Below are 23282 nucleotides of genomic sequence, written 5' to 3'. Positions count from 1 at the left end.
CAACCTTCCAACCCTCCAAAATTTCAGTGCAAAACAAAGGAAAACCACTCTCACGCGTGTGCAAACATTCACAGTCTCACTTTTTTTGACAAATTTCACGGTCTTACTATGTATACCTTCCTTTCCTACCCATGTCAAAGTCTTGACATCTGTCCTAGCGGTTACCAACGCAGCCCTAAACACCACAAACTCACACGGTCCTGGGTTCGAGTCCCCAGCCGCACCAATTTTTTGTGCATTTTCCACCCTTCATTTTTTTGACAAATTATTTTTTCTCAATGTAATGCCCTTAAAAATGTTCATTTATTTTGGCACTAGGTGTAAACCTCTACCAGAGCTGAGGCACATTTTCCATGACATTTTGGTCTTTGATTTAAATCACGGTGTATTTGAATTGGATTAATTAAATTGCTGTTAAATATTTAACAGCTCCAAAAAAATTCTAATCTTAATTGTTTGGCTCTGGAATAATTCAATTAGCTTCCACAAAAAGTTTCAGCATTATGATTTACTGCCTAAATTAAATCAGAACAAAAAAAGAAAAACATGCAAGAGAACTCCCGAATGGGCCTAATTGGATACAGTTGGCCCATTAGTCTAGCCTGCACTTGGCTCTACGCTCTGAATTTGGCCCAAGAGCAACCTTTTTTGACAGAAAGGCAGAGCAGAGAGCTGCATTTCATTGATCAAAAGTTTCTGAATTCCTCATTTCTTCTCCTTTTTTTCAACATACTTAAATGTTGGTCACTTCTTATCTTTTTCTCAACATTTAAACAACTTTGACCAACATTTAAACTAGGTGAATTTCTCATACAATTTCAAGATTACAAATTCCTCCATAATTCATGCCTTTCCATACATTTTCAACATTACAACCAGTGTGATTACCATACCTACAAATGCCCAAAAATATTTGCAACTGGGTATTGGTAGTGCTTGATCTTCAAGCTTCTTAACCTTCTTGTTCAACATCCTAAGCTCAACAGCTAGCTCTCTTTCAGTGTGTGCTTCGCCCTCCATCTCTTCTTCCGGAGCTCATGCTGCAGCCACTGTCGTTCGTGGCAGCATGCGCAACCATTCTGCATGCTCTTCTTGCAGTTCATTCATCAGAGTCTTGGCCAGAGCACTGACCCAAAGAAAGAAGCATGTCACCTGCATGAACACGAAATAGATCAACCCATTGCTCAAAGATCCCGACCACGAAAATGGTGCAATTGCCCCGATTCTTACCCCATTCTTGCTGCACACGTAGAACGGACGATTCTGATTCCTTGGTGTGTGAGAAACCCTCTGATCAACGCCCGCCCGGCACCGCGGACAGACGAAGACAGGCATGTCCACACGCGCCCGGCTCTGCATCCGCAAGGTGGTGCGGGAGCTTGAGGAAGACATGGAGCTCGGAGCCGAAGGGATCTCAACGCCACCGTGCCCTCCACAGCTAGCTTCCCACTGCTGTGCTCTCTCTCTCTCTCTCGCCGTGGTCACCGCCGTGCTCTCTGTCGCCGTGGTCACCGCCGTTGTTGCCCACTTATATAGCACACCCGCAATGGCTCTATGCTCAATGGCTCTCTGCTGGGTCCCACAAGCCACGCGTGCAACGGTCTGAATAAAATTGGTTGTCTCTGCCGCCTGGTCCCACCTGTAAAGGCCGAGTCAAAAGGTTGACCTGACGGAGACGACAGAGTTCACGGAACGAGTCGGTGCGCACGGACTAGGGGCAAAACTGAGCATAATTCGCATCTGAGGAAAAAACTGAGTACATGGACACCACTGAAGGCAAAAGGATAATTAACCCATAAATGAATGTAGAGAGTTATGTTTTGCCAATCTCTAAGCCCTAGTTTCTCAGAAGAAACCTGAGCCTTGGCTGAACTCTTACTGCTTGGAAGTTGAAACATTAACAAAGCTACAGCAGAAGAAGTTGCATGGGCTAATAGAGACACTTGCCGAAAAAAGAGATGTCAATAATAAAACGCAATGGCATATATACATTCAACGGGCTATATCTTCCATGTCTCTTCCATATCTGAAAAGAGCAAATGAAATTATGTTCAGTCGAGCACACATAAGACTTATCAGCCCATAAACTTCCAATTCGAAATATATATACAAGTTCTTTATGTGTTTCAAATACTTCCTTTATTCCATTACAAAATCATGAGGAAAATACATAAAAAAGCAGCAACATCATCAAACAACAGCAAACTTTGATAGTTACAATTACACAACTTTTAAACTTCTCAAGTCCATACTCTGTTCACTGCTCTCGTGTCAGTACTTGGAGGCTGGACCGTTGTAGCAGCTTTATTACACGGGAAGAAAGCACACAAAAATCAAACTAGGGACAGCATAATCATGTATGATTCCTCTCAATTGATTTAGTTGTAGGCATCCGGGTTGGCGATAAGGTAGGCCTCGGCGGCCTTGAAGATGGCCGTGACAGAGTCCTTGGCCTTGGTGATCTCATCCTTCACCTCCACGCCTGGCAGCAGCTTGTATGTTGATTCCACCTTCACCACGCTCCCGCCATTAGCTGTCGGCTCCACCTTGATGTGCGATGTGGCCGTCTCAATTTCCGTGCCGATGCCACCACCCTCGATGATGGTTGACTTGCACTCGCACTTGTCCGCGTCAATGAACTCGAGCCTCTCCTTCATGAGGTTGAAGGGCATGGCTGCAAGATCAACTCTGTTTTACGCTTTGACAATCTGTACCAGACTGCAGGTGATATGAGTTGTATGTGATGCATACCTGAGGTGAAGTTGAACTGCCTGACACTGCCGATGCCACCTTCTCCTTCAACGGGGTGGGCACTGGCGACGATCTGTGGCGCAAGCTTGGGGGCCAGGGTGTGCCAGTCCATGACGCCGGCACGGAAGAGGCGCGATGCAGCGACCGGCGACTCAATCTCATGGGTCCAGCTGTTGGTGGAGGCCATTGCTATGATGATCAAACTAGTACCAGTGCAAGTGATGTGAGCTGTGACTGTTGTAATGGCGCAAAGCTGCTTGATTTCCTAGAGAGCAGAAGTGAGCCCTATAAATAGGGGCTTGAAAGCAGGGGTTGGTGAAGCTTAAGCAGGGGATGGGTCTGGTAAGTGGAGACTGGTAAAGGCGCCAAAGAGGTTTCCCAAATTGGATGGCACCGTCGGTGGGCTAACCTTTTATCATTGCTGGGTCTGAGAGATCGCGCTTTTGTCAATCTTTAGTGTTATTTTTAAGTGCTTGTCAATCTTTAGTTAGGAGAAGAATGTGTTCTCTATCCAATTGGCACCACGGTCCGCGTGGGGAAATTGTTCTAGTGCTAGTAGGTGATATATTAGCCAGCTGTGTTACCCATTAACAAATGCATGTGGGTGTGTACATGTATCATTACACGTAAATCAGCTACTAGTTGAGATGCTGGGTTGCATTCGTCTGTAATCATATTTTGCTCGCCGCATGTGCTGGGAAACACACGTTATTGTTCTTTTTTAATGCAAACCCATTGTATATCACACTTTATCATCTTTGACCATGTACAATGCAAGCTGATTAGAGAGATGCCTGTGAAAGTGAAATTTAAGCATTGATGCCTTTTATTTGTATAGCACTTAGGCACGTTTACTATAAAAACAAAAAATGATGCTAAACAAAACTTGGTTTATTTTTTAAGCAACTAACCAAGGACCTTGCACTGTATCTAGTCAGTTTTATTCAAGAGATGGTCAGGGCATCTCCAATGCGGAACTTCATTTCGGCCCCAAATATCTGGACTTGATTGTTTTGGCACTTATAGGACGTGGACCCCTGATTTGGGCCATAATTCTCAAGACCGATAAGTTCGGGCGTCCTCCGTGTCGGACTCCGGCAGCCTGGACCAACCCAAATCCATCGGAACCACCCCGCACCCCCTCGGACGATGCTCAAGCCTTGATGTACCCCTGCCATTCCACCCAGCCGCCTCTCCATCAAGACGTCGTCGTTGGATCCATCACTCGCCCTTGTATCGTCCACCCCAACCGTTGTCGTCCATGCCGGACACATGGCACAGCAAGTGTTCGGTCAAATTCCATAATTCATTCTTTGACATCTTCGTTGTATAGTTTCAAGAAACACGATGGATCCAGACAAGGAGTACTTTTAGAAGGAGGAGCTCATGGGTTGTTCTTCATCAGATAATGAGGTGGAAGACAATGAAACAACGATAATGATGGCATCTTGAAGAAACGAGCATGTTCTCGGCTCCAAGGGTTCAGGATATCGAGTGTTGAATAATTTGAATTTCAATTTGAACTATGTTATTTGGAAACTTTATATTTGGATTGGATATTTATATTTTAACTATTGTGGCATTGAAATATTTATTATTTTAATTATTGTTGCATTCTAATATTAATCTTAGAATTATTTCAGTGTTAGGAGAATGACTTCGAAAAAAAAAAGAGGGGCATACAAGTAGGGGTCTTTTGGGGGCTACCATTGGATGGTCAGCGCCCGCCCGATTGTCAATGAACACGTTTGGACGTGTCCACGGATAAATGGAGGAGTTTGTTTGATGTTTGCTGCTGGAGATGCCCTTAGATGGGTTGCATTTGAGATGTTGGCACACTGTTTGGTGCTTGTCTTTATGTCCATTAACTTTGAAGAAGGATAAGAGTTTGTCATTCGCAACCAAAGATCTAATTGAGCGTCAATAAAAAGGTGATTAGTCCCTAAATTCATTTAAAAACTAGTAAATAAAAGGCTCACTGAGTAGGCCTAAGAATCTACCGCTTCATCTCATGACTCGGGCGCACATGTGATTAGCTTTTCCTACCTCCCGTTGGCGACACCGTCGATTTCCTCGTCCCATGTGGCCTTTAGGGTCATGGAGGCACGATCGACCCCGGCCTTGCCGGCAGGAGGGATATTGCTTCGTTCTTAGGTGTGGATCGCTTAGGGTTTTTGTCCTGCTCGAGAAGGCTAGATGCTTCAGGCTTAATTCGCGAGCGACGAGGACCGAATTACTTTTTGGCTCATGGCAAAAAGCTTTGACATGTCCTTAACAGAAGGGTGGATTCACTTTGGCTTCACCAACAATGACGGCCATGGCCGTTATGCCCACGACGTGCTACACCCACCTCCAATACATTTATTCTATGAGATGAGGACGGCCATGGCCGTTATGCCCACGACATGCTACACCCACCTCCAGTACATTTATTCTATGAGATGAGTTTTGAAGGTCATAACTATAGGGCCAGTTGCATTGAGTGTCCTGCTATCCAATATTTTTATTATGTTACCACTATCAGATTTAATCCTTACAATTGGCGAGAACAAGAAGATTGACAATCCTCTTACCTTCGTTGGGTGCAAGCATTTTTGCTTTGTGTGTGTGCAGGTGCCGTCTATCTTGTTTGTGTGGTGCTCCTATTGGTTTGATAAACCTTGGTTCTTAACTGAAAAAATAAATATTTGCTACTATACTACTTCATCCCTTTCTGTTCGCGGAAAACCCAACACTACACTAAGTAGCACATCCTAATTTGAAAAATGGGATATGAGAGCATTAAATCTCTAGGCCCCAATTTCTGAAGAGAAACTTGAGGCTTGGCCGAGCGCTAACAGCTTGAGACTTTTTTTGTGAAAAGGCTAAAGTCATATATTAAGTATCACAAGTCCTTACAAACAGACCTTTATAAAAAAGTCACATCCAAATCCTTAGGGGTGCTGAAATCTTCTTCCTTCTACATCTACCGGCGGCGACCATGAGCAAAGCTCAATGCCGCCTTTGCGTCTCCAACTTGGTGGAGCAAACTTTTTAAAACCAAGGAGCTCTTAGAAGTAGTGGTCGAGAAGTCGTCGATGCAGATCAAAAAACACTGCCGACCATGATCCGCATGACAAATAGCCGTGTCGGGGATGAAAACGCTGAAAAGAGCCTATAGAAACTCCAAAGACCAATAACACCGACCGAATATATATAGATGAAACCCACTGGAGACCAAAGCCGCTCAGTTCCACAAAGATTTATCGAAGGCTCACCTCCACATGCCCTCCACCGACACTAAGTGCAGGGATATGACAGGGAGACATTATTCTTGAATTGTAGCAACGTCGCCGTGTCTCCTCGCTGCCCCGACCAACACACAAAGACTCCATAAACCCAGTCTAAACCAAGAGTCCAATGTTGTTTCACGGTGATGTCGAGCCAAAAGTCAGTCTGCCGCCATCTAGGACCCTATCTTGGGGGACCTCCGGACGTCGTTGGCACATGCAACATTGTTGTTCAGCACCACAGGTCAAGAACCACCGTCACCTGGCCGCACATCTCCAGTTGCCACCTGCTCTGATCCGCTACAACTGCCAATCCACATCGCCTGAAACTCCCAGGTGAACAGACCCTCCACCCCCCACCCCCCTACGGCGGCAGCACCAAGAGGGTTGGAGTCTTGGAGATGTAGGCGGCGGATAGGGCTTCTGAGTCGCTCATAACGAGAGGAAAGGACAAGTCGTCAGCAAAGCTACAACGGAAGAAACTAAAAGGATCTTTTTTGCGAGGAGAAACTAAATGGGTCTAATAGAGGGACTTGGCAAAAAAAATGTGATGGCAAAAATAAAATAAAATAACATATACATTCAAACCGTTTCCTCCTGTATATGAGAAGAGCAGAAGACATTATAGTCACTCGAGCAAACACAAGACTTTCTTGGCCCATAAACTTCCACTTCCTTTTATGTGTTTCGCATACTTCCTTTTATGTTGCTAAAAAAACATACTTCCTTTTATTCCCATACGAAATCATGAGGAATATACATAAGCAAGCAGCAACATCATCAAACAACAGCTCCATTTGATAGTTACAAATACACATTTTAAACTTCTCAGGTCCACACTCTACTTAATTAGTGTTCTCGCATCACTACTTGGAGATTAGAGCAGCCTTATTATTCAGGAAGAAACCACACAAAAATCAAACCAGGGAGAACATAATCGTATTTGATCCCTCAACTGATTTAGTTGTAGGCGTCTGGGTTGGCGATGAGGTAGGCCTCGGCGGCCTTGAAGATGGCCGTGACGGAATCCTTGGCCTTGGTAATCTCATCATTCACCTCCACGCCTGGAAGCAGCTTGTATGTCGATTCCACCTTCACTATGCTCCCACCGTTTGCTGCCGGCTCCACCTTGATGTGCGAAGTGGCTGTCTCGATCGCCATGCCGATGCCACCGCCCTCGATAAGAGTCGACTTGCACTCGCACTTATCTGCGTCAATGAACTCGAGCCTCTCCTTCATGAGGTTGAAGGGCATGGCTGCAAGATCAACTCTGTGTTATGCTTTTACCATGTGTATACCAGACTGCAGTTGTCTGTGATGCATACCTGAGGTGAAGTTGAACTGCCTGACGCTGCCGATACCGCCTTCTCCCTCAACGGGGTGGGCACTGGCAACAATTTGCGGCGCGAGCTTGGGAGCCAGGGTGTGCCAGTCCATGACGCCAGCGCGGAAGAGGCGCGGTGCGGTGACCGCCGACTCGATCTCGTGGGTCCAGCTGTTGGTGGAGGACATATTGTGATGATCAAGCTAGTACAGCCGGTGCAAATGATGTAATCTGTGAGTCTTGTAATGGCGCAGGGTTGCTTGGTTTCATGGAGAGCAGAAGTGAGGGCTATAAATAGGGCTCGGAGCCGGGGTTTGGTGAAGCTTGGCCGGATGGGTCTGGTGAGTGGGACTGGTGAAAAGGCGTCAAAGTCAGGCGTCGAGTTTTTCCAAAATGGATGGCACCGTCGGTCGGCTGTGCCTTTATCATCACTGGGTCTGAAAGCTGGCGCTTTTATCAATCTTTGTTAGGTAAAGAGGAAGAATGTGTTCTCTATCCAATTGGCACCACGGTCCGCGTGGGGAAATTGTTCTAGTGCTAATCTGCGAGTTGGTGATTAGCCAGCTGCATTACTAATTAGTGAATGCATTTGAGCGTGTACGTGCATGTATCATGTACTAATATGTTGCACGTAAATCAGCTATATGAGATGTTGGATTGCATGCAGTTTGTAATCATATGTTGCTCGCCACATGTACTAGCAAAACACACGTTAATATTTTGCTGGCCGCATGTAGGAGTACTAGCAAAACACACGTTTTGTTGGAAAGTTATAGGCAATTTTGTGATTAATTCTAGTAAACGAGTCATCACATAAACAGTTATGAGCCATGTACACACACCCCTACTACTAAACGTATAATTGACAATATGGACATTTGCTTAATCGTACTCACTTTCATACTAGTTCCATTGTGCAAAAAGAAACATTCTGGACTAAGTATGAAATATGGAGGCCATTCTAGATCTTGTCAAAGACCCTTTCTACCGTGGATAGCATGAAAAACAATAGCACTGTGCTTCCGAATTACGAAATAGTACTGTGCTTTCTACAAGGGAGGGAGTATGAAACAAGGGTGTGTAGTACATATGTCATCTGCTTTCTAATTGTATTTTGAGTAGATACAAAATGCATTTTCAAAAGCAAGGGATACCTTTTCATGTGGGATACCTTTGTTGTAATACATATATCTCTCCGTCACACGATTGATTATAAAGAACCAGAAAGTGGACATATTGTCGGTTGGCGGTTGTGCTTGACAGGAAAAACGGAAGGACGTCAAATGCTTCCACCCGAAGTAAGAATTGTTCCGGTGCACGCAAACAACCCTTGAGAAGTTGAGATGTTTCACTGTGGAAATGGGCGTAAAGCCCTAAACGATGTTTCACTGTGGAAAAGCACGGAGTGAAAAATCGTCACTCGTCTCTTCGGGTCCAGACTGCAATGTGAGGTGTGGAAGCGCGCAGGCCGCGTAGACTCATTGGTAGCCACGAGCACCACCACCCCCACTATTAAAGTTTCCGTTGGGAGGAAGGATCTTGAGAGCAGCAGCACATATTTTTCCTTGATTGGTTTGAATTGCTTACCACATAGCAGCACATATTTTTCTTTGATTAGTTTGAATTGCTTACCTAACATAGGCTTCACACCGACCCCTCCTCTGCACTGACCCCGAACCGAAACGTGAGCTGATGGCTGTGGCTTTTTTCATTGTGGATTCGAAGCAGTACAATCATCTTATTCTTTCTTTCTTTTTGCGGGGAATCGATCATCCTATTCTTAACCTACTAAAATTATAAAACATGACTAATACTTAAATAAACTGAGTTACTAAAACATATATTCACATTCTCGTCAATGCATAATTTTTACACGGACAACGGTACAATTTGCTTGTTGTCGAAGACTACTTGTGCATGAAAATATAATTTAGCACTCACAAGTATTGCGAGAATAAAATCAAGTTATTCAAACTACTAATATTCAACGAGCTCTCGGAGGGTATAGAAAGTCAGGGTTGGCAACAATGTTTTTCGCGCGCAAGGGCTTGGTCGGTAATGATGTTTTCCGTCCAGGCCTACCTAAATAACCTAGGTTCGTAAAACTGTTCTCCAGTTACAGGAATAAGTTTGAGCTTTTTGGCGCAGGATCCGTAACACCCTAGTGGAAACATTGTTTATGTAGGCTGTGGTAAAACTCAGTCGACTGGTTTTAGTGAAGTGTCAGTCGACCGGCCTAGCCATTAGATTTTGTTTTGGTACTTAAGACTACTAGTAGACTGCCCGTGCGTTGCCACGGGCATTTGAAAATTTGTATTGGTTGCATGTAAAATTTTACATACATAGAAAGATAGGCAATAACAAATGAAAAAAGTAATTGGAATCTAATTCGCTTGCAATTTACTTCGATAAAAAAAATTGTAATTCGACCCTATACACCTGATGCACAAAATAAAGAAGGTGGTACACAAACATTGAACTCTTTATTCTGCAATGCATTACAAATGATAATAACACTTGAATGCCTTTTTTAGTTCTTAAAATCGATTGCATCACGAAAGCATGTGCATTGTTATTATCCATTAATTAAAATCAACACATGAAGGATTTTTCGTTTAAACAAATGTTTCAACCAAAAACTTCATTGCAATATGCAATTGGCTGGCAAACTATTACATAATATGGATTTAGGCGCTTGAAACCATACAATTTACCATTTAGAAAGTACTACAGAAAAACACATCTTCTAGAACATGCTACTCCTACCTCTCTTGTGACAGGTAGACATATCAATCTTTGATAACATTTATTGTTTAAAAATTCATTGGCATTTATTTGTATTTTTGAAAAAATAATAATTTTATTTGAGTTATGTAACTTCATATTTGGTGTATCGGCTCAAAAGGATTTTCACATAAAACTCAAAAGGAAATGGGTGTGTTGTAATAGGAGATATGCCTAAAAGGGAAGCGAGCAACTCATATTCAAACACCAACCAACTGAAGAGAAACCCTAATTAGACATACACTCAGACATTAACATCAAATATAAGGGTGAAAGGGTGAATGACATGCAGCATCAATTGCAAATAAAAAGGCTAAAACTTGCCCAGAAAATATACTCCCTCCATTCCTAAATTTAAGTATTTTTAGAGATTTCAATACGAACTACATATGGATGTATATATATACATATTTAAGAATATATATTCACTCATTTTGCTTCGTATGTAGTCCACATTGGAATCTCCAAAAAGACTTATATTTAGGAACGGATGGAGTAGGTCACAACTCACAAGTTCACAACATATTTTTCCTTGTATTAGCACAAAAGTCAAATAATGCACGGTAGGATTGAGGAGGTTGAAGGTGTGTGCGCGCATATTCTAGGCGTTGGACCAAAAAAACTGGACAACCAAAAAGAACGATGGAGATGGAACGTGCAGAAGAGAAAGGCTAAGGAAGGTTTGACCTGCCGCCGCCGGAGCCGACAGGCAGCATGTAGTTCGCCGCCATAAGGCCTTGATCTGCAGCCCCAAGGCTTCAAATCGCTGCCTCATTGAAGCCCGAAGATCGGCGACATGGAGCACACCATGATGGCGGATGCCTTGAGAGAAGATAGGATGAAGCGAGGGGCGAGGATATTGATGCTACCGTGGTAGGGGATAAGGCGAGTGGCGAGTGGTGGTGGGTTGAAGAGTAGATTTGGTAAGTGCGATTGATTGTTTTGTTAAGTGTGGGAAGGCCACAACGTACCATTCTGGAGGAGTTGAATGATGAATCATCATTCACCAATTTCATTTTAATAATAGAAGATTTGGTTGTTAGGAAATGTAAGGATCGATGCATTAGGAAAGTTAAGATTTTAGCATTGATTGTCATGAAACTGGATTTCAGTGTTTGGTAAGTGCTATCGGTCCCTACCCGTTTAAAAAGTTGCTAGTTAGAAAAGTTTTTATTAGACGATGAAAAAACCAATGTGAAGGGGTGGCGGTGGGAGGTGAGAAGGAAAAAACGGACGAAAATAAACCAGCGTAAATAAACCGTGGAGACTATTCACCAACTGCTCCATTAGAAGTAGAGACTAGTAGAAGGTACATGCTATGCACGTGTTCTCCACTAATTCTTTTTGGTATGAACACATTGCGAGTTTATTTGAAATACAAAAACATCTTATATTTTGGTACAAAGGGAGTAGTATGCATGCCTTTAAGTGTTAAATTCCGTCGAAGTGTCAAGTTGCTGCGTTTGAATATTTGGTGGATACAAACATTTCAGTGCTTTGATTTGTATAAAAGCTATAGCTTTTTATTTTTTTAAACGAAAGGTATAGTCTATCATTGTTGTTTGCCGGATCTTCTTAAGCCTCCAGCCATTGAGCATTGAAGTTCTAAACAGCAAGAAAAGATCTTACGTACTTCTTGATGACCCACAAGTATAGGGGGTCAATTGTAGCTCTTTTCGATGAGTAAGAGTGTCGAACCCAACGAGGAGCGGAAGAAAATGACAAGTAGTTTTCAGTAAGGTAGTATCTTCAAGTGCTGAAATTGTAATTAACTGAGTAGTTTGATAGCAAGATAATTCGTAACGGGCAAGTAACTATAGTAGTAACAAAAGTGCAGAAAGGTAGCCCAATCCTTTTGAGGCAAAGGACAGGCCAAAACGGTCTCTTATGATAAGCAAAGCGTTCTTGAGGGTAGACGGGAATTTCATCTAGTCACTTTCATCATGTTGGTTTAATTCATGTTCGGTACTTTGATAATTTGATATGTGGGTGGACCGGTGCTTAGCTGTTGTGCTTACTTGAACAAACCTTCTACTTATGATTAACCCTCCCACAAGCATCCGCAACTACGAGAAAAGTATTAATAATAAATTCTAACCATAGTATTAAAATTTTGGATCCAATCGGTCCAGTACTAGGGAAAAGCCTATACACAGAATTTTACCAGTAGCGTTGTATAAAATCAAGCGCTGCTGCTACTAGTAGCAGCAGCGCGCGTAAATAAACCGCGCTACTGCTATGACTTTAGCAGTAGCGCGTACTAGCGAAAAGCGCTGCTGCTATGTTTGAACTGGGCGCACATGACTAGCCCAACCTAGCAGTAGCGCGTATAATGGCCCGGCGATACTGCTAATCTCCTTAGCTACGGCGTGCTTACGTGTAAAGCACTGCTGCTAACGGAAATAAAATAAAGTGAAAAACAAGTAGAAAAGTAAATGAAAATGAAAGAAATAGAAAAAGGAGAAAGGGAAAAAATAAAATGTAAAGAAAAATAAAAGAAAAAAGGGAAAAAGGAGAAAGGAATAGCAGTAGCGGGTTCTGCAGAAAATCGCTATAGCTGCAGCGTGTATTCCAGAACGCGCTGTAGCTAACGTAGCAGTAGCGCCCTTTCTGGAACGTGCTACTGGTACTTCTGACTTAACCACGCGGTTCATCCTTCCCCACGGCCACTTCATCCCCCAAATCAACTCCACTCTCACCGCCGCCGTCGCCCCTCGGCCGCCGCCCGCTCTCCCCACGCCACCCCCGACCCCAGATTCAACGTCGGCCCCGCCCCCAACCTCAACGACGCCCAGGACGCTGCCCCCGACCCCGACCTCAATGCCGCCCCAGAAGCCGCCCCCGCCCCCCCCCCCCCGACCTCAACGCCGCCCCGGAGCCCCGCCCACGACCTCGACGCCACCTGCCCCTCCCTCGTCGCAGGCACCCAAGGTGAGCACGCCTGCTCCTCCCTCTCCCCTACCTCTGCCTAGGGTTTCTACCTCCATTAAATTAGTTAGGGTGGAAACAAATCGGATGCGGATGCGGCTCAAATGAGTTAGGGTTCATGTAAGGGTGGAAACGAATCAAATTTCTAAGATGAATCATAAAACGAGTAAAATTTGACCACTTATTTCACTTTATAGTTGGATAATTGGAATATCCGCTACCACTTTCCACCCCTATAGGTTCATCAAATTAGATGGTAATTGGGGCAGTAGTTCTTAGGTACTAATTAGTTAGTAAGAACTAGGTACTAATTAGGTACTAGAGTACTTTTATTTATAGTAAGTTTATTTTTAGTAAGAACTAGTTGAATTAATAGAACTAGTTAGTAAGAACTTGTTGCTATTTTTTTAGTTAAAGCAATTTTCCCGCATCGACGTGGACGATGCCTATCCCGCATCCTCGTCGTCGAGTCGGCGGAGGACGACACCTGCTTGACCAGATGGGCCATGTCCGGGACTGGGCTCCGCCGGGGTGGTACTGGGAGGCGCTACCTACCGGGGGTGCAGGTTGGTGAGGAGCCGGCCTGTCGTTGACCCAAACCTTCTTTGGTGGCGGTCGCGTGGGCCAGTGACGGTCCAGAGGCTCGAGGACTCCGCGAAGGTGGTGCTTGACCGTGTTAGTGAGGAGGACGCTCACGTCCGTCGCTACTTGTTTGCGTTGGAGCACAGGTTCTCCAATACCTGGCAGGTTCTCCAGGGATCTCACTAGAGCTATGATCCCGTGATGGTTCCTTCTCTGTGGGTGTCCACCGCCCGCGCCGATACCCGTCGTGTGCTAGGGTTTTAGTTGTACTAGTGATGTTATATGTATGACACTATTCGGGATGTATTAGTGATAATATTCGACGATGTATGGATGCATGAGATGATTTACTTTTGCTTATTGAATGCATGCTAATTTGAGTCTTATAAGATATTTTGAAATGTATATATTGTGTTGCTCAATATCCAAGTGGCCGGTCGTGTTTGCAGGTTACACCTCCGAGTGGCTTATGTTTTGCCGGAGTGTTGATTCATTTCCGTTCCGGCAAATTTCAGGCGCTCGATATATCCTATTTTAGCAAAGGTCATGCCGGATTTTTCCGTGAATTTTGGCATGACTTTTGCCAGAATATGTAGGAAATATCGAGTGCCCCGGATTTGTGTGTTGAGTATCCTGGTAGTTGTCTTCTATCGATTTTCAATTAATGTTTTAACTATGAACATAGGAAATGTCTGACGACAAAAAGGATTTCGGTATTTGCAAATACTGCGAAGACGAGCGCGGCCTGTGCGACGGAATCTTCCTAGATGATGATAGGCGCTTCAGCATCAAGCTGGACGAGAACTTCGAAGTAGATACAGTAAGTCACAACGACAAGTCTTTTTTCGTAATTAAGCATGACATCTGCTTCATTTGCTTCAACTTATATTTTTTTACTATTCTACTAGCGTATCCCCTACCATGCAAGAGTTTTGTATTGGATAATATAGGTTTCAATCATACTATGGAGGTAAAGAAAGTTTATTTGAAGACCGAGCATGGTTATATTTTCCACGCAAAATTATACAATTCATACGACTACACCTATTTTGGATGCAAAACATGGCGAGCACTATGCAAGACTTATGCATTTCAGCCTGATATGGTTATCACCTTTGATATTCGTCCAGAAGATGATATTGAAGGTAATACCGACATCTGGGTCGATGTGCAGACGCCTCCAGTTACACCAAAATGTAAGTTTCTCAACCATATTTATGTCTTTGATATTGTTTATTCAAAAATAGTTGACAACTAATTTGTATTGTTAGCTTATTTCGGTGCAAGCAAACATGTCCAGTGCTTGGTAGACAGGACCTACTACTGTCCCGGGGCTGAACTAAACTGCGAGGAGCTAAGTCATTATGTTTCATGGCTTGAGGATCTTGATACCATCAAGAAAAATTTTCTTCCTGGACTTAGAAATCTTAGTACTGAAAACGAGCGACCAATAGTGTTCGTCATGAACTACGGTCACATCTATTTAGGAAGGATGGTAAGATTTTTACTATTTGTCCTCAGTTCATCTTTTCCATACATTATTTGTGAAGCTAAACTTCATTGCTAAGTATGTGACCATACGATGTTCTTCAACAGGGACTCCCGATGAATGTTGTGCCTTATGGGATCGAGACTAAAGGTACCATGAGTATTATTAGCTTACGGCCAAGATATCCTACATGTTACTTTAGTGCATTCAAGATCAGCGATGAATGCTTAATAGTGCAAAACTGGACCAGATATGTGATGGGGGAGCGCAGACAAGTACTAGGGGGCAGCAAATAGATGTGCTACCCAAAATTAGGAGACAAGTTTATCTGCATGATCCAACTTGATCAAGGAGGAGAGCTACACATGTTTTATGTTGTTTTACCTAAGAGAGAGCAGCAGGAGTGATTAGCTAGAAATGAGTTTGAGGATGATGATGTGCTACACTATTACTATGATGATAAAATAGCTAGTGTTGGTGGTAATGACTGATGATTATTATTAGCTAGTGTTAGTGGTGATTAAATAAATATTGTTGGTGCTAATGATTATGATGATGATTAAATAGCTTGTGGTGGCGGATTAGATTCAAGTGGAGGCAACATGTGGTGCACATCAAAAGTACTACTAGTCCAAACTAGATCAAGTTTGGATTAGTAGTATACTTTTGACATGCACCACATATTGCCTCCACTTGAACCTAATCCACCTTCATTTGACACACTGTTATGGACATAATGATGTAAACCTCATAACTGGTATTGTACCAATATTTGTACGATGGCGCATAAATACACTAAAAATAAAAAAAAATAAAAACAATACTATTAGCGATGGAAAGAAAACACGCTGCCAGTAGTTACATTAGCAGCAGCGTGGGAGTGAACAAGCGCTGCAGCTATTTGTCCTAGCAGTAGCGCATGCGGCACGCGTTACTGCTAAGAAATAGCTGTAGCGCCTTATTAGTAGCGCGCCTACCCGCGCTACTAGTGAGCACAAAACCAGCGCTACTGCTAGGGTTTTCCCTAGTAGTGGTCCCTTACGGAATAGCGCATAAACTGGTGTTTAAGTTTCTGTCACTCTCGCAACCCATCATCTAATTGCTACTCCACAATGCATTCCCTTAGACCCAAATAAGGTGAATTTTCATATAGTCGACGTTCACATGACACCACTAAGAGAATAACAACATACATACTATCAAAATATCAAACACATATCAAGTTCACATGATTACTTGCAACATGATTTCTCCCGTGCCTGCTACCTCTTGAGCATGCGTTGGTTTTCCCTTGAAGAGGGAAAGGTGATGCAGCAAAGTAGCATAAGTATTTCCCTCAGTTTTTGAGAACCAAGGTATCAATCCAGTAGGAGGTAGCACGCAAGTCGCCTAGTACCTGCACAAACAAACAAGAACCTCGCAACCAACGCGATAAATGGGTTGTCAAGCCCTTCACGGTCACTTGCGAAAGTGAGATCTGATAGAGATAATAAGATAAATATTTTTGGTATTTTTGTGGTATAGATTGGAAAATAAAGATTGCAGAATAAACTATGATGGAAATAGCAAGTAGATATGAAAATAATATGATGGAAGATATACCCGGGGGCTATAGGTTTCACTAGTGACTTCTCTCAACATAGCAAATTCTACGATGGGTGAATAAATTATTTTTGAGCAATTGATAGAAAAGCGCATAGTTATGAGAATATCTAGGCATGATCATGTATATAGGCATCACGTCTGTGACAAGTAGACCGGAGCGATTCTACATCTACTACTATTACTCCACACATCGACCGCTATCCAGCATGCATCTAGAGTATTAAGTTCATAAGAACAGAGTAACACATTAGGCAAGATGACATGATGTAGAGGGATAAACTCAAGCAATATGATATAAACCCCATCTTTTTATCCTCGATGGCAACAATACAATATGTGCCTTGCTACACCCTGTCACTGGGAAAGGACACCGCAAGATTGAACCCAAAGCTAAGCACTTCTCCCATTGCAAAAAAGATCAATCTAGTAGGCCAAACCAAACTGATAATTCGAAGAGACTTGCAAAGATATTAAATCATGCATAAAAGAATTCAGAGAGGAATCAAATATTGTTCATAGATAATCTTGATCATAAACCCACAATTCATCGAATCTCGACAAACACACCGCAAAAAGAATTACATCAAATAGATCTCCAAGAGAATCGAGGAGAACTTTGTATTGAGATCCAAAGAGAGAGAAGAAGCCATCTAGCTAATAACTATGGACCCGAAGGTTTGTGGTAAACTACTCACACATCATCGGAGAAGCTATGGTGTTGATGTAGAAGCCCTTCGTGATCGATTCCCCCTCCGGAGGAGCGCCGGAAAAGGCCGCGAGATGGGATCTCATGGGTACAGAAGGTTGTGGCGGTGGAAATAGGGTTTCGTGGTGCTCCTGGATGTTTTCGGGGTATATGGATATATATAGGAGGAAGAAGTAGGTCGGTGGAGCTGCGAGGGGCCCACGAGGGTGGGGGCGCGCCCTCCTGCCTCGTGGCCTCCTTGCTTCTTTCTTGACGTCCACTCCATGTCTCCTGGATCACGTTTGTTCCAAAAATAACTCTCTCGAAGATTTCATTCTGTTTGATATTCCTTTTCTCCGAAACACTGAAATAGGCAAAAAAAAATAGCAATTTGCACTAGGCCTTTGGTTAGTAGGTTAGTCTCAAAAATAATATAAAAAGGTATATTAAATCCGATTAAACATCCAAAACAGATAATATAATAGCATGGAACAATCAAAAATTATAGATACGTTGGATACGTATCAAGAATCCCCAAGCTTAATTCCCGCTCGTCCTCAAGTAGGTAAATGATAAAAACAGAATTTTTTTATGTGGAATGCTACCTAGCATAATTCTCAATGTAATTTTCTTTATTGTGGCATGAATGTTCAGATCCGAAAGATTCAAGACAAAAGTTTAATATTAACATAAAAATAATAATACTTCAAGCATACTAACAAAGCAATCATGTCTTCTCAAAATAACATGGCCAAAGAAAGTTATCCCTACAAAATCATATAGTTTGGCTATGCTCTATCTTCATCACACAAAGTATTTAATCATGCACAACCCTGATGAGAAGCCAAGCAATTGTTTCATACTTTTGATGTTCTCAAACTTTTTCATTCTTCACGAAATATATGAGCGTGAGCCATGGACATAGTACTATATGTGGAATAGAATGGTGGTTGTGGAGAAGACAAAAAGGAGAAGGTAGTCTCACATCAACTAGGCGTATCAACGCGCTATGGGGATGCCCATCAATAGATATCAATGTGAGTGAGTAGGGATTGCCATGCAACGGATGCACTAGAGCTATAAGTGTATGAAAGCTCAACAAAAGAAACTAAGTGGGGGTGCATCCAACTTGCTTGCTCACAAAGACCTTGGGCATTTGGAGGAAGCCCATCATTGGAATATACAAGCCAAGTTCTATAATGTAAAATTACCACTAGTATATGAAAGTGACAACATAAGAGACTCTCTATCATGAAGATCATGGTGCTACTTTGAAGCACAAGTGTGGTAAAAGGATAGTAACATTGTCCCTTCTCTCTTTTTCTCTCATTTTTTTTTCTTTTTTTCTCTTTTTTTATTTGGGCCTTTTCTTTTTTTATCGCCTCTTTTTTCTCTTTTTTTATTCTTCGCCCAGACTCTCATCCCGACTTGTGGGGGAATCATAGTCTCCATCATCCTTTACTCACTTGGGACAATGCTCTAATAATGATGAGCATCACACTTTTATTTACTTAGAACTCAAAAATTACAACTCGATACTAGAACAAAATATGACTCTATGTGAATGCCTTTGGCGGTGTACCGGGATATGCAATGAATCAAGAGTGACATGTATGAAAGAATTATAAAGGTGGCTTTGCCACAAATATGATGTCAACTACATGATCATGCAAAGCAATATGACAATGATGAAGTGTTTCATAACAAACGGAACGGTGGTAAGTTGCATGGCAATATATCTCGGAATGGCTATGGAAATGCCATAATAGGTAGGTATGGTGGCTGTTTTAAGGAAGGTATATGGTGGGTGTATGATACCGGCGAAAGGTGCGCGGTATTAGAGAGGCTAGCAATGGTGGAAGGGTGAGAGTGTGTATAATCCATGGACTCAACATTAGTCATAAAGAACTCACATACTTATTGCAAAAATTTATTAGTTACCGAAACAAAGTACTACGCGCATGCTCCTAGGGGTATAGATTGGTAGGAAAAGACCATCGCTTGTCCCCGACCGCCACTCATAAGGAAGACAATCAATAAATAAATCATGCTCCGACTTCATCACATAACGGTTCACCATATGTGCATGCTACGGGAATCACAAACTTTAGAACAAGTATTTCTCAAATTCACAACTACTCAACGAGTATGACTCTAATATCACCATCTTCATATCTCAAAACAATCATCAAGTACCAAACTTCTCATAGTATTAAATGCACTTTTAGGAAAGTTTTTATTATACCCATCTTGGATGCCTATCATATTAGGACTCATTTTATAACCAAAGAAAATTACCATGTTGTTCTAAAACACTCTCAAAATAATATAAGTGAAGCATGAGATATCAATAATTTCTATAAAACAAAACCACTACCGTGCTCTTAAAGATATAAGTGAAGCACTGGAGCAAAATTATCTAGCTCAAAAGATATAAGTGAAGCACGTAGAGTATTATAATAAATTCTAATTCATGTGTTTCTCTCCCAAAAGGTGTGTACAGCAAGGATGATTGTGGTAAACTAGAAACCAAAGACTCAAATCATACAAGATGCTCCAAGCAAAACACACATCATGTGGTGAATAAAAATATAGCCTCAAGTAAAGTTACCGATGGACGAAGACGAAAGAGGGGATGCCTTCCGGGGCATCCCCAAGCTTAGGATTTTGGTTGTCCTTGAATTTTACCTTGGGGTGCCTTGGGAATCCCCAAGCTTAGGCTCTTGCCACTCCTTATTCCAAAATCCATCAAATCTTTACCCAAAACATGAAAACTTCACAACACAAAACTCAACAGAAAATCTCATGAGCTCCGTTAGTATAAGAAAACAAACCATAACTTCAAGGTACTGTAATGAACTCATTATTTATTTATATTGGTGTTCAATATACTGTATTCCAACTTCTCTATGGTTCATACCCCCCGATACTAGCCATAGATTCATCAAAATAAGCAAACAACACACGAAAAGCAGAATCTGTCAAAAACAGAACAGTCTGTAGCAATCTGTAGGTTTCGAATACTTCTATAGCCCCAAAAAATCTGAAATAAATGGGTGGACATGAGGAATTTGTCTATTAATCATCTGCAAAAAGAATCAACCTAATCGCATTCTCCAATAAAAAAATGGCAGCAAATCTCGTGAGCGCTAAAGTTTCTGTTTTTACAGCAAGATCGCAAACACCCAAAGGTTCTACTTGGCACAAACACTAATTAAAAACATAAAACCACATCTAAACAGAGGCTAGATTAATTATTTATTACTAAACAGGACCAAAAAACAAGAAACAAAAATAAAATTGGGTTGCCTCCCAACAAGCGAAATCGTTTGACGCCCCTAGCTAGGCATAAAAACAAGAATAGATCTAGGTATTGTCATCTTTGGTATGCAATGCATAAGTGGCTCTCATAATAGATTCATAAGGTAATTCAATTTTGTTTCTAGGGAATTTTTCCATGCCCTTCCTTAACGGAAATTGGAATCTAATATTTCCTTCTTTCATATCAATAATTGCACCAATCGTTCTAAGAAAAGGTCTACCAAGAATAATAGGACATGTAGGATTGCAATCTATATGAAGAACAATGAAATCTATGGGCACATAATTCCTATTTGCAACAATAAGAACATCATTAATCCTTCCCATAGGTTTCTTAATGGTGGAATCCGCAAGATGCAAATTTAAAGAACAATCATCAAATTCACGGAAACCTAACACATCACACAAAGTTTTTGGAATCGTGGAAACACTAGCACCCAAATCACATAAAGCATAGCATTCATGATCTTTAATCTTAATTTTAATAGTAGGTTCCCACTCATCATAAAGTTTTCTAGGGATAGAAACTTCTAATTCAAGCTTTTCTTCATAGGATTGCATTAATGCATCGATGATATGTTTGGTAAAAGCTTTATTTTGATCATAAGCATGAGGAGAATTTAGCACAGATTGCAACAAGGAAATACAATCTATCAAAGAGAAATTATCATAATTAAATCCCTTGAAATCCAAATGGGTTCATTTCTATGTAAAGTTTTGACCTCTTCAATCCCAGTTTTACCAATTTTTGCATCAAGATCTAAAAACTCCAAATCATTGGGACGCCTTTTAACTAAAGTTGACTCATCTCCAGTCCCATCATTATCAAAAACTTCATAAGATTGAACATTCTCCAAATATGTGGGATCTAAAGTTGACACTCTTCCAAACCTACTTTCAATATTATTGCAAACATTATTATCAATCTCATATTCATCATGGGGCTTAAATAAATTTTCAAGATCATAAGAAGAATCACCCCAATCATGATCATTGCAACAAGTAGTAGACATAGCAAAACTAGCATCCCCAAGCTTAGGGTTTTGCATATTATTAGCACAATCGACATCAATAGAATTTATAGTAAATCATTGCAATCATGCTTTTGATTCCAGGAACTATCAAGTATGGGTGCAATATCAATAGTCTCGTGTTTAACATAAGGAACTATAGCAAATTCATCTCCATAAATATTGGCATCATGGCCATAAGAATAGCAAGCATCATGTTCATCAAGGGATATTTCAATCAAATCATCGAAATCATAATTATCTATAGATTCGTGCATATCATTATTTTCTTCCAAAGCAACGGTCATTCTCTCAATAAGTTCCTTAACATAGGCATTGTGAGCATAGTTTTCATAGCAATATTTAAGTGTGTCGGAATTTTCAGATTTGTAGAGAGTAATATCATACTTTTCAATCAAAGAAGCAACTTCACGAGCACCCTTAAAAACGACAAATTCTTCAATTTGTTCGATATCATAGTAACTATAAACATCCTTCCCATAAGAAGATAAGATTTCATTATCATTAAACTCACATAGGTAGGGAAGGTGTTTTTTAGGGTTCTTAGAGCAACAAGTAATGTCATGAACTTCACAAAGATTCCAAGCATAACGTAGCAAACTATTTAGTTGATACCATAAGAGCTTCCCATTTTCAAACAAACGATGACGCACAAAATGAGAATGCTCATCTAAAGATTTCCATCAACTAGGCTAGTTGGGGTTTCAGCACGAGCGCATAAGGATCGAAGATGATCCAAGTAGAACACTTTAAGTGGATCCATATCAATAGATTTTTAGCAAGAAAAGATGCAAGCAAATAGAAGGCACATGGAAACACAAACAAAAAGACATACGGGAAGAAGGCGAAGAAAAGGCAAAGGTTTTTGAAAATTGTTTTAGAAGTGGGGGGAGGAAAACGAGAGGCAAATGGCAAATAATGTAATGCGAGGGATAAGAGTTTGGGATGGGTACTTGATATGTCTTGACTTGTGAGTAGATCTTGCCGGCAACGGCGCCAGAAATGGCTAGTTGCTGGGAGATCAAATATTGACTTGACTTGGTGCAACCTCCCCGGCAACGGCGCCAGAAATCCTTCTTGCTACCTCTTGAGCATGTGTTGGTTTTCCCTTGAAGAGGAAAGGGTGATGCAGCAAAGTAGCATAAGTATTTCCCTTAGTTTTTGAGAACCAAGGTATCAATCCAGTAGGGGGTAGCACGCAAGTCGCCTAGTACCTGCACAAGCAAACAAGAACCTCTCAACCAACGCGATAAAGGGGTGTCAAGCCCTTCACGGTCACTTGCGAAAGTGAGATCTGATAGGGATGATAAGATAAATGTTTTTGGTATTTTTGTGGTATAGATTGGAAAATAAAGATTGCAAAATAAACTACGATAGAAATAGCAAGTAGATATGAAAATAATATGATGGAAGATAGACCCGGGGGGCATAGGTTTCACTAGTGGCTTCTCTCAAGATAGCAAATTCTACGGTGGGTGAACAAATTATTGTCGAGCAATTGATAGAAAAGCGT

General features: G+C 41.6%; 2 protein-coding genes across 2 annotated transcripts; both read right to left on the bottom strand.

Moving 5' to 3' along the window:
• Positions 1 to 2122: 2122 nt before the first annotated feature.
• LOC123151050 (pathogenesis-related protein 1) lies at positions 2123 to 3031 on the bottom strand. The gene is made up of 2 exons (XM_044570832.1): positions 2752 to 3031; positions 2123 to 2674 (listed from the first exon to the last, which is right to left on the bottom strand). The coding sequence occupies exons 1-2, from the start codon at positions 2936 to 2938 to the stop codon at positions 2379 to 2381; spliced, it is 483 nt and encodes a 160-aa protein (XP_044426767.1). The 5' UTR covers positions 2939 to 3031; the 3' UTR covers positions 2123 to 2378.
• A 3684-nt stretch (positions 3032 to 6715) lies between these two features.
• Positions 6716 to 7594, bottom strand: LOC123150793 (pathogenesis-related protein 1). The gene is made up of 2 exons (XM_044570623.1): positions 7346 to 7594; positions 6716 to 7276 (listed from the first exon to the last, which is right to left on the bottom strand). Exons 1-2 carry the CDS (start codon positions 7530 to 7532, stop codon positions 6981 to 6983), a joined length of 483 nt encoding a protein of 160 aa, XP_044426558.1. The 5' UTR covers positions 7533 to 7594; the 3' UTR covers positions 6716 to 6980.
• Between the last annotated feature and the right edge of the window lie 15688 nt (positions 7595 to 23282).

This window comes from Triticum aestivum, chromosome 7A, assembly GCF_018294505.1.
Source record: "Triticum aestivum cultivar Chinese Spring chromosome 7A, IWGSC CS RefSeq v2.1, whole genome shotgun sequence".
In the NCBI taxonomy this organism is placed as follows: Eukaryota; Viridiplantae; Streptophyta; class Magnoliopsida; order Poales; family Poaceae; genus Triticum; species Triticum aestivum.
Note: the sequence above shows the minus strand (reverse complement) of the source record. Positions and strands in the feature narration are given on the sequence as shown.